The sequence below is a fragment of the Geotrypetes seraphini genome, chromosome 3, assembly GCF_902459505.1.
Source record: "Geotrypetes seraphini chromosome 3, aGeoSer1.1, whole genome shotgun sequence".
Taxonomy (NCBI): Eukaryota; Metazoa; Chordata; class Amphibia; order Gymnophiona; family Dermophiidae; genus Geotrypetes; species Geotrypetes seraphini.
The window spans coordinates 8,323,272-8,336,024 of NC_047086.1; the positions used below are offsets into that span (position 1 = coordinate 8,323,272).

General features: G+C 44.2%; 1 protein-coding gene across 1 annotated transcript in view; it reads right to left on the bottom strand.

Moving 5' to 3' along the window:
• The window catches only part of CEP57L1 (centrosomal protein 57 like 1), a 96,805-nt gene that overhangs the window by 24,242 nt on the left and 59,810 nt on the right, over window positions 1–12,753 (bottom strand). The window contains exons 5-6 of the mRNA XM_033939520.1: window positions 8,077–8,193; window positions 7,767–7,844 (exon numbers count right to left, since the gene is read on the bottom strand). Of these exons, the coding sequence (XP_033795411.1) occupies window positions 7,767–7,844; window positions 8,077–8,193 (195 nt within the window). The remainder of the gene's footprint in view (window positions 1–7,766; window positions 7,845–8,076; window positions 8,194–12,753) is intronic.

Genomic DNA, 12,753 nt, shown 5'->3' on the forward strand with positions numbered 1-12,753 from the left:
AGGAGCTGACACGGCTGCAGGTTGCAGTTTGCTTTGTTCAAGAAACTCACCTACTGACATCTCATGAATCCTTGGTACCGGACTCTAGGTTTCCCCAGTCCTTTTGGGCATCCAGGGCGGGTACTACTAAGAAGGGTGGGGTGGAGATCTTTGTTTAGTAAGGGGGTGCGCTGTGAGGTACGCAGGGTAGTGAGGGACCCCCAGGGTAGTTATATCATGGTGGAGGCTTTGATTGATGGCAGTTTGTACTCTTTGGTTAACATTTATGCACCTAATGAGGGTCAGGGAGCCTTCTTTCGAGAGCTGGTGCCCCGGATATTGCAGTTTAAAGGGGGTTCCTTGACTTTTGGTGGGGGATTTTAACCTTACTGCGATGCCTCACTTAGACAACTTGGAGAGGGCTGGGTGCTATGGCCAGCGAGACCGTAAATTGTTGAGGGAAGCATTGGCTTCCTTGAATGTGGAGGATGGTTGGCGTTGGCTACATCCCTTGGTACGGGACTATACGCATTTTTCCTGGACACATGCCTTGTACTCTAGAATCGATTACATTTTTGTGAAACGTGGCATCCTTTCGGCGGGTAGTTAGTATTTTATTTTATTCAATTTCTCTACCATTCTCCCAGGGGAGCTCAGAACGGTTTACATGAATTTATTCAGGTACTGAAGCATTTTTCCCTGTCTGTCCTGGTGGGCTCACAGTCTATCTAATATACCTGGGTAGGGTATTGAACTGGCTACTTGGTCGGATCATGCACCCATCTGGGTGCAGTTTGCGGGGGATGGGGGTGGCTTGGGACGGAAGAATTGGCGCATCAACGATAGTCTTTTGGATGACCCTGGGGTGGTGGCTCAGATTGAGGAATGGCTTTGCGAATATCTGGATTTGAAATTTGGAGTGTAGGGCTTCCTCAGAGGCTATCTGGGAGGGGTTGAAGGCCACCCTGCGTGGTCGTCTGATTGCCATGGCCTCGGCCAGGCAGAAACATCAGATTGGGAGATTGGAGGGGATGCATAAGCATCAGCCTTGGAATGTGGAGGTGGGAAAACAATTGCAACAGGCTCGGAGCGACCTTCAGGTTTTGGAGTTGGAGCGCTTGCGCTTCAATATGCAACTTTTATAGCAGAAATATTTTGAGTTCTTCAATAAGGCTAGTAGGTTGGTTGCACATTGCCTGAAGGTTAGGCAAACACGCAATCATGTTCTGTCTATCCGGGCGGCCTCTGGGGCCATTTTGAGCAAGGAAGAGGACATTAGAGCTCGGTTTGTGGCTTACTACTCTCAACTGTATACTCAAGAGGCGGAAGGGACTCAGCAGGATCGGGATCACTATTTGGCCTCTGCGTCGTTGCCACGGATTGCAGAGGATGACGTGTGGCGGTTGGACTGCCCACTTACGCTGATTGAGGCGAGGGGGGCTTTGCGGTCCATGAAACTAGGCAAGTCTCCTGGGCTGGATGGTTTCACTGCCCGGTATTATAAGCGCTTTCAGGATTTTTTGTTGCCGCGCCTCTTGCATTACCTTAATTCTCTGGAAGGGGATAGTGTGCTCCCTTTCTTTATGAGGTTGGCTGGGGTTACCGTTTTGGCGAAGGAGGGTAAGGATCCTATGCAGTGTGCCTCTTACCATCCGATTTCTTTGTTGGGGGTTGATACTAAGATCTTTACGCGCATTTTTGCAGACCGTTTGATGAGTTGGATCCCACGGCTGATTCATTCTGACCAGTAGGGGTTTGTGGTAGGGCAGCAGATGGGGGATAATGTTCGGCGGGTTTATAACTTGTTGGAGAGGGCCCGGGGCCAGGCCCAGGAGGTGGTTTTTTTTATCTATTGATGCTGAGAAGGCATTTGATAGGGTCTCTTGCCCTTTCTCTTTCAGGTGTTGGAATCCATTGGCCTTGGCCCATGCATGAGGGAGTTGATCCACACTACCGAAAGGACGTGCTGAGGATCGAGTCGGTTCAGCGAACGGCCACCAGGATGGTCTTGGGGCTCAAGGATCTCATGTATGAAGAAAGACTAAAGAAATTGCGGCTGTACTCACTTGAGGAAAGAAGAGAACGGGGAGATATGATTGAAACGTATAAGTACATCACGGGACGCATCGAGTCAGAAGATATCTTCTGGCTCATGGGACCCTCGACCACCAGAGGGCATCCGCTGAAAATCAGGGGAGGGAAGTTTCATGGCGACTCCAGGAAGTACTTCTTCACCGAAAGAGTGGTGGATCATTGGAACAGACTCCCACTCCAGGTGATAAAAGCCAGCAGCGTGACGGATTTTAAGAGAAAATGGGATACTCACGTGGGATCTTTAAGGGAGTAAATTCAGGGGGGGGATACTTGGAATGGGCATACTTGGTGGGCTATAGCCCTTTTCTGCTGCTTTTTTCTATGTTTCTATGTTTCATATCCTCTATACTCATCCTTTGGGCTGCATTAAGGTGAACGGGGTTATTCTGACACCTTCTCTTTGGCACGGGGTACTCGCCAGGGGTGCTCTTTCTCTCCCTTTCTCTTTGCGTTGATGGTGGAGCCTTTGGCGCAGGGGAATAGAGACATTAGGGGTATCTCTATGCCTTGGGGGAGGGACTATCGACTGACCCTCTTTTGCCGATGACCTCCTCTTCACAGTGGAGGACCCAGAGGATTCATTGCCGGCTATTCAGCGGGAGTTGGAGGCCTTTGGGGTCGTTTCAGGGTTTCGGGTGAATGTAGGTAAATCTGAGCTACTTAATGTGAACCTGTCCAATGATCGGGTGGAGTATTTTCGGAAACGTTTTTCATTTCGGTGGATTAAGCACTCCTTGAGATATCTGGGGGTTTATTTTGGCCCGTCCAATACCAGTGTTTACGACCTTAATTATCCCACATTGTTTCACCGCATTCAATCAGATCTGGATAATTAGGGGGGGGACAATATTTCTCCTGGCTGGGTAGGGTTGAGATAGTGAAAATGATGGTACTGCCTCGTCTTTTGTTTTTGTTCCAAGTGCTTCAGATATGGGTTAGTAAGCGGGTTTTGGAGGGGATGCAACGTAGTATCCTTCGCTTTATTTGGGCTGGATGTCGACCACGGGTGGGTCGGCAGGTTCTTTACTTGGGGGATTGGAAAGAGGGAGGATTGGCGGTCCCTAATTGCTGAAATATTATCAGGCTGCTTAGCTGCGTGCTCTCTTGGAATGGCAAGCACAGGAATTGGTGGTGGGAGAGCCGTTGTTACATCGCCCCTGGCTGCCTGGGAGGATGAGGACGGAGGGGGGTTTGTCCTCTGTGGACACCTCTCTGAAGGTTTGGCGGATGGCTCGGAAGGTGATATTATCGGGACGGCACCACTCATGGTATATTCCGTTGCGTTATAATCCGAATTTTGTGCCTGGTAGGGGAGATGGGGTGTTTGCGCGCTGGGAGGCCCAGGGGTTGGTGTGTGTGGGACAACTGTGTGACCGTGTACGGTCATTCGGGGAACTTCAAACCCGCTAAGGGCTGCCTTCTAGAGATTTATTCCCCTATCTGCAAGTTCTTCACTATATACAAATGTCGGGGATCTTGGGTGAGCTGACTGGGGGAAAGACATCTTTTGAGTTGTTGCTCGGTCCGGTGCTCCGGAAGGGTGCGTTGTCGGTCCTGTATAGATGCCTTAATGTTTGGTGAGCTATCTTATTACCTTATATGAAAGCCTGGGAAGGGGATTGGGGATCTGCTATTTCTCCAGAAACTTGGGAGGTTATCTGGAGGGAGGTGTCCACAGGGGGTATAGCGGCCTTGCTGGTTGAAAATGGATATAAGGTCCTTTTTCGGTGGTATTATACCCCTCAAGTTTTCGCTAAATGGCAAGGGGGTGGGGAGGGGCTCTTTTGGAGGGGATGTGGGGAGGTGAGTACCTATCTCCATATGTGGTGGTCTTGTGGGAGGGTGCAGGGCTTTTGGACTGGGGTTTTTGCTCATATCTCCCAGATTATTCGTAAGCCGGTCCCAGCTGCTTGGCGCCATGCCCTACTGTTTTGGCATCAGCTAGATCTAGAATGGGGAGAATCCCTGTTTTGCAAGCTGGCTATCACTGCTGCTCGGTTGGTTCTGGTTGTTGCCTGGAATCGGTCGGCACCTCTCACCTGGCAGTTGGTGGATCAGCGTCTGCAGAAATGGCAGCTTCTGTACTACCTTACGGCCCTGCAGCATGGCAAACAGCATGGGTATGCCTCTATTTGGCGAAACTTCTGGGGGATCTCTATGTAGGGTTCTATAGTAGGGTTGGGGATAGGTGGAATGTGTCTGGCCTACTGGGTTGTGGGAGTAGAGGGGAGATGCTCTTCCGCTGTTTTGGATTTTCTTTTTGTTGGAAGAGACTGCCTATTTGTCTGTGACTTGGGTTTTGTGATCTGTCCTGGGGGGGAAATTGTTGTGGATTGGCTTTTGTGGGATTTTCTCTGTATTGCTTTGTTCTTTTGAGTGTGTTGTGGCTGTTTTTACTGGTTGTCATATTCTTCAAGTGCTGTACTCTTTTGTACACTGCATTAGTTTTGTTTCTAATTGATGCTGTTTCCTATGGGAAAAAACAAAAGACTGATGCTGGGCAGGAAGGCACAGGCATCTTAAAGGCATTACAGAATGAGTAGTAGTAGGCACAGAACACTTGGTAGCATCTGCACAAGACTCCATCAAATGACATCAGCTAGATGTAAGAATCAACTGTCCAGTGGCAGATAAATGGGACTGAGTTGGTCCAGAGGAAGGCTACTAAAATGGTCACGGTCTGTCATAAGGTATATGGGGACAGACTTAAAGATCTCAATATGTATACTTTGGAAGAAAGTCGGGAGAAGGGAGATATGATAGAGACGTTTTAATACCTATGTGGCATAAATGTGTATGAGGCAAGTCATTTGACAGGAAACTCCGGAATGAGAGGGTATTGGATGAAGTTAAGAAATGATAGACGACTGAATTCAAGAAAGTGTGGTACAGGCACATGGGACCTTTTAGAGAGAGAGAGAGAGGAGGAGATGGTGGATGCTGCAGACAGGAAGACTGGATAGGCCATTTGGCCTTTATCTGCCATCATATTTCTGTTATTAAGATGGACTTGGGGAAAGCCACTGCTTATTTCTGAGATAAGAAGCACATATATGTTTTACCCTTTGGAATCTTGCCAGGTACTTGTTTATTGAAAGCTTCTATGTACAGGTGCTGCTAATGACTGGAGGAGTCAATTCAGAGCAGTTTATATGAGCTTCTGTAAAGGTGTTACAATACAGTTTGCATTTGCTGGGATGGTTTCAATACAGACATTATTAAACCATAATCAGTTGGCCACTGTTGGAAACAGGATACTTGGCTTGGTGGAACTTTGGTCTTTCCCGGTACGGCAACTCTTATGTTCTTATGTAATAGGAATTACAATTACCATAAAAAGCAAACACATAATTGCAATTGTGAATCCTAAAATTTTACAATTAAAAAATTTGTTATAAAGGAAAAGTTTAATTTTTTTTACAAAAAGATAGGTCATAGGTAAATTGTTCCAGACATATGCTGCTTGATATGAGAAGAAAAATTTAATAATTGCTTATAAGAACAGACCTTTAACTGAAGAGGGGGGCAATAGTCATGTAAAATGGAAAAAAAACATTTTAATGGTCTTTTTAACAAATTATTTACATGTTAAGATGTGTAGCCATAAAAAAATTTGAAAATCCAATATATATAAGTGTGACTATATATTTAAAAATGACTTTACAAAATTCCCCCCTTTTAAATTTACTAAAAAAAAAAAGCTTTAGTGCCAGAAATCCACACTTTTCCCTGGGATCATTGTACATCTTCTACATCTTTTAGGTGTTCATTAGGGTTAAGTATTAGAAGAATGCTTGTGTGTTTGATAGTGTATTTTGCAAGTTTCATCTGTGCACAGGACTTTATATAGCAAACTTTGAGAAGGGGATGTGAATTGAGTTCTCCATTTCCTTTTTATTTAACATAAGAACACCTAGGTCTTAGCAAAATACCACTGGAGAAGAAATGTCTCCCTCTAAAGAGTCAAATCTATTTTCTCTTAGCCTGGTTCCAACATCCCAGATTCTTGCGGATACCCTAATATGCCAGGGCTCAGGAGCCCCTGCAGCCAGCATGCATCAGAGATGTTACTGGGCATTTGCTACCAAGAGCTAAAAGATAGGGCTTGTCCTATACCAATTATCCCAGTGATGTCATTGTCTACACTAGAGAATGACACGGTGGCTGTTACCCACGGCTTGCTGTGGGTAACCTGCCAAAATGGTGTGGGGAGGGGGAAGTGATCACTGCGGGCACGGGGACAAGGCCATCCACCACCCCTTGGAGCGGTGAATGGCCTTGTCCCTGCAGTTAAGGGAGGGAATGCTCGTGGTCACCGATCGCACACAGCCCCCTCCCTCCTTCCTAGAAAAGCGGAGACTTAGAGGGGACATGATAGAGACTTACACGATCATGAAGGGCATAGAGACAGATTCTTCAAACTTTCAAAACCTACAAGAACGAGAGGGCATTCGGAAAAATTAAAAGGGGACAGATTCAGAACCAATGCTAGGAAGTTCTTCTTCACCCAATGGGTGGTGGACACCTGGAATACGCTTCCAGAGGGTGTGGTAGGACAGAGTATGGTACTGGGGTTCCAGAAGGGATTAGATAATTTCCTGAAGGAAAAGGGGATAGAAGGGTATAGATAGGGGATTACTATACAGGTCCTGGACCTGATGGGCTGCCGCGTGAGCGGGCTGCTGGGCGTGATGGACCTCTGGTCTGACCCAGCAGATGCACTGCTTATGTTCTTACCTACCAAATCTATCTCCCTCCCTACCTCCTCCTTACTAACATGCTGCAAAGGTAAGGGGAATTCTTGGGCTGCGCGAGGGGGTGCTGAAGGGTGGTGGTGGGCAGAAGATGCTGGAAGGGAAAAGGGGAAGACAAGAGTGGGCAGAAGACAGAGATGCCAGACTATGGGGGGAGCGGAGGGAAGAAGATGAGTGCCAGACCAAATGGGGGGGGGTGTGTGTGAAGGGAGAGGCACAGTAACAGAGCAAATGGAAGACGCTGAGAGAAGACAGACAGTGGATGGAAGGATTTGAATGAGAAGATGAGGAAAGCAGAAACTAGACAACAAAGGTAGAAAAAAAAAATTCTATTTATTTCCTTTTTTTTGCTTTAGGATAAAGTAGTATTTTAGTAGTGTTGATAAAAATTTATAAACAAAGCCCTGCCAGCTAAACATCTCTTTCTCTAATTCAGCAGCCAGAACTTTGATTTATAAGGAAAGAATAAGCTAAATATTGCAGTACTGAGGCTTGTATGGATGCTGCGGGGACGGGGCAGTGACAGCGACAGAATTTTTCTCCGTGTCATTCTCTAGTCTACACCTAGAAATTTCTGCTTGTGGCTGGTTGGTCTCTACATGAAACTGTCAGTGAGGAAAACAATGGGGAAAGAAAGGGCAAGACTTTAAAAAAAAAGGTATAAAACCTTTCCACCAGTTAATGACAGAAAATGCCAAGCTACTGCTGAAGTAAAACCAGAGTATGACAAAGGTCAGATCAGCTCTCAACATGATTTTTGCTATATTTTTAGCCTGTGAATAAAGTTTAGCATTTCACAAACCACTATTTAGCAGAAGGAGTGCCATGTTTCCTTCTTTCTACTTTTGGAACTAACATAACGTGGGGTGGAGGGGAAGCAGGTAGCAGGGAAGGGCAGGCCCAAGCCCTGGTATTTCAGGATATGTGCATCACATCTACCTGGGCAGCTTTGTCTTGGATTAGCTTCCGTTGATGCTCTTCTTCACTGAGTTTCTCTGTCAGCTGGCTGATCTTGTTCTAAAAGAGAGGTGGTTCAGACACACATTTATTTATTCGTTGAAGGCTAAAGAATCTAACATTTAAGGATGGACTGGATTGTGCTTTTCTGTCATCCATACTGCCATGTGAAAATAGGCAGACACTGGCTGATGAGAACTCTCCACTAGTAAACTTGCCCAGTTTGTTCAGCAGCACCTAGCAAAGACTGCCCAGCCTATGTCCACCTGTGTGCCCTGGCCAAATGGCTTACCTCTGTGAGGACCTGAGTGACTGTCAGTCTGTGGCATTCTCTCTCCAAAAGCTCAAGCTTGTCCAGTTTTGCCTGAATTTCTTCCTGGTCCTGTTCTCTCTCTCTCTGAAATGAGGTCTGTAAAACAAGCAAAATTATCTTTTGGCATGACAACTTCTCAATGAACCAGCAATAGCCAGATTCTTCAAAATAGAATTGGAAGAATTGGAATAGATTGAATTATAGTTTCTGGTGGAATTCTTTGTGTCATATATATAAAATGGAAAGGGTAAATTTCAGGATGTCTGGGAGCCTATAACAAATGATTGTAATGAATGAATACTATTTTCCCCCTTAAATATGCATGTCTAAGGTGGTGGGGGAGAGGGTAAGTAGATTTTGTTTTTTGTCACCATCCTCATTCCTTTCGACCAACCAATGCTCTTAATGTCAGACACACTACACAGAACTCTAGCTACAGTTACGACTTGGATGGAAGACCACAAACTGAAACTCAACCCAGACAAAACTAAATTCATCCTCCTAGAAAATAACAAAATCCCAACCATAACCAACTTAGAAATCAACTCTATCAACTACCCTTTGCAAACCACCCTAAAACTACTAGGTATGACAATTGAAAGAGGCTGCGCCGTGCAACCACAAATTAACAAAACAATACAGAAATATTTCGCAGTTATGAGAAACCTTAGACAAGTCCGAAAATTCTTCGAAAAAACACAATTTCAGCTCCTAGTACAATCTCTAATCCTAAGTATCCTAGACTATTGCAACATCCTCTACCTCCCCTGCCCTGCAATAATGATTAAACAACTACAGACAATTCAGAATACAGCTCTGAGACTCGTCTATTCATTGAAAAACCATGATCACATTACTGAGGCATTCATCAATTCTCATTGGCTTCCAATCCAGGAAAGAATACAATTTAAATTCTACTGTATACTATTTAAAACTATAAATGGGGACAGCCCAACCTACCGCCTCATCCAAACCACCTCTACCAGGCATAGAAAAACATACACCCCATTCACTTACCCCCCAATCAAAGAAGTAAAACGGAAAAAACTATACAACGGACTACTGGCCACTCAGGCAGCGAAGATAGGCAACCAAGTCTCCAACCTATTGACAACAACCCCAGACTACAAGATGTTCAGAAAGGAAATAAAAACTATACTCTTCAAGAAATCCCTTAATAAAGCTTAATACCATGATAAAGCTTAACCCCCCCTCTTACCATTCCCTCCCTAACCCCAGATCCTACTTTTCCCTTTCTTGGAAACCTTCTCTGATCTAACGTTGTAACCCTTCTTCCATAACTCTTTTTGTAATCCGCTTTGAATCGAAAGGTAATGGCGGAATAGAAATCTGTAATGTAATATAAGGATGGGGACTATAATATGTTTTTATGTGTTCAACGATTATTATTGGTTAAGGGGGAAATAAATTCTAAATTGATTTTTTGCAGATTATTAAGTGTTGTATTTAAGTTAAAAATGCTTTTATTTGCTTATACACTTATTGTAAGTTACAAAAATGAATAAAGAATTAAAAAATATAAAATTCTAACCCATCTCTTAGGAGATCTGTGAATTAGACCCATTTCATCCTAATTTATATTTGCATAGCCTTTGGGACAGAACTGTGTTATAGACTTGCTGGAGCCCATGGAAGAAATTAAGGTGAACAAAGCCATGGGACCGGACAATCTACACCCCAGGATTCTTAGGGAGTTGTGTGATGTCCTGGCGGAACCGCTATCCGTGCTGTTCAGTCTTTCCCTAAGTACCGGAAAAGTCCCCATGGACTGGAAAACAGCTAATGTCATTCCATTGCACAAAAAAGGTTGCAGAACGGAGGCTGCGAATTACAGACCGGTGAGTCTCACCTCAATAGTGAGCAAACTCATGGAAAGACTTATTAAACACGAATTAGATACGATCCTGACCGAGGAGAATCTACAGGATCCCCACCAGCATGGATTCACAAAGGGAAGGTCCTGTCAATCCAATCTGATCAGCTTCTTTGACTGGGTTACAAGGAAACTGGATATGGGGAAGTCTCTGGACGTCATGTACTTGGACTTCAGCAAAGCTTTTGATAGCGTCCCGCACTGCAGATTGTTGAGCAAGATGACCTCGATGGGATTGGGAGTGACATTGATGACATGGGTTAATGACTGGTTAAGCGGTAGAATCCAGAGGGTAGGGGTTAACGGTACCCCCTCCAACACATTGGAGGTGACCAGTGGAGTGCCACAGGGATCGGTCTTGGGTCCGATCCTTTTCAACATAAGAGACCTGACTCAAGGGCTTCAAGGTAAAATAACACTATTCGCCGATGACGCCAAACTATGCAACATAGTAGATAACAGCACCTTGCCCGACAGTATGGAACAGGACCTGCTCTTATTGGAACATTGGTCCTCGACTTGGCAGCTAGGCTTCAATGCCAAAAAATGTAAGGTCATGCACCTTGGCAGCAGAAACCCGTGCAGAACTTACACTCTAAATGGTGAGACCTTAGCTAGGACTAGGGCAGAACGTGATTTGGGAGTAATCATTAGTGAAGACATGAAAACTGCCAAGCAGGTGGAGAAAGCTGCATCCAAGGCTAGACAAATGGTGGGATGCATCCGTAGAGATTTCGTCAGCCGGAGGCCCGAAGTCATATTGCCCCTGTACAGATCCATGGTGAGACCTCATCTTGAATATTGTGTTCAATTCTGGAGACCACATTATCAAAAAGATGTGCGGAGAATCGAGACGATTTAGCGAATGACCACCAGGATGGTCTCGGGACTCAAGAACCTCCCATATGAGGAGAGACTGAATAAACTGCAGCTATACTCGCTCGAGGAACGTAGAGAGAGGGGGGACATGATTGAGACTTTTAAATATATCACGGGCCGCATCAAGGTGGAAGACGATATCTTCTTTCTTAAAGGACCTTCAACCACAAGAGGTCATCCGCTGAAAATCAAAGGCGGGCAATTTCTTGGCGACGCCAGGAAGTATTTCTTCACCGAAAGGTTAGTCGATCATTGGAATGAACTTCTATTGCAGGTGATTAACGCCAGCAGCGTGCTCGATTTTAAAAAGAAATGGGATATGTATGTGGGATCTCTAGCCGGGTGAAGTCTGGGGGTGGGTCATTAGCGTGGGCAAACTTGATGGGCTACAGCCCTTTTCTGCCGTCATATTCTATGTTTCTATGTTTGCCTCCTTTCCCTAATTTCCCCAACTGCGACAGTTCCCCCCCAAAAATAAAACAGCCATCTGGCTATATCAGTTAACACAATGCACAGACATTTCCCCAATCTACATTTCCCCAGCTCTGGTGAATGCACCTTCAAAAAATATAAATAGAATGGAGTCAGTTTAGAGGGCCACTACAAAATTGGTCCATGGTCTCCATCAAAGTGAAAGGGGACAGACTTATAGATCTCAATATGTATACTTTGGAAGAAAGGCAGGAGAGAGAATATGACAGTCTTTTAAATAAATACTGTGGCATTAATACAAGCGAGCCTTTTTCAATTCAAGGAAAACTCCAGAATGTGAGGACATAGTATGAAGTTAAGAGTTTATAGCAGTGTCTCAAACTTTTATTTAGCTCCAACACATTAAACTGAGCAGAGGTTTTTCGTGGCACATTATAATTTTAATGACCTAATCTAATCTAATCTTCCATTTGTGAGTCGCACATACCTATACAGGCTCAAGGCGACAGATCAAAGAGAAGGAGGAAGGGGGTATGGAGAAGCTAGAGGAGTGAACATAGAAGTAGGGGGAGCTATACAGAAACTAAGACAGTTAATTGTCAAAGAAGTGAGTGTTTAGGTTTTTTTGAATGTGGCGTAGTTTATTTAAAGTTCTTTAAGCTAAGAATGGGTAATTGTAACAACGGTGAAACTAAAGTAGATAGAATAGAATTGCTAATCAATGCGGTGAATGTGCTTGTTTTTGAGTGCAAATTTAATTCAAAACACAGCTCAATAATCAACAAGCAAACATGTCATCATCCACCATCTGCAATCATTCTCTTTTTTTCGATTTAATTTCTGTCAGAGCTGAAAATCCAAGTTAATAAAGATAAGAAGATCCAACAGTAACAAAGCCTCGATTGCTTTGCTGCTCAAGTTAGGATAACTACTGCATAAAAAATAAAAATACTTGCTGTTAGTTTTCAAGGACCAATCATGTCAAAGAATGATGCTTGTCTGGGTGGCTATATCCTTATGTACAGATGCTCATAACATTGACAGACTCTTGTGTACGCAATGTACATGTCATCTATTCATCTATTCTACTGTATGCTTATGAAGGACTCTATCCCTGTCAGTTTTGAGGCAGAAAAAGGTGATTTGAAAGTTCTGGAGAACTTTGGAAAATTTTTTATTTTATTCCCCCGCTTATTGATAGGCATCTGTAAAAAGAAATGTTTTAAGATTTGTTTTTAAGTTATTTAGGGAGTTTTCGTTGCATTGGACCATTCTGTAATGGTATTCCAACTTGCTTGGTACAGCAGGAATGGAATAAGGTGTTTCAAGGTTCCTCTTGAAAGTTTGAGAAAGAAGTCTATTAATGGGTAATTTAAGAGACTCCGCAGGAGGTCACGACATACCCATTTCTTCTAAATACTCATTAGTGTATTTGGAATTAGAGTACAAAT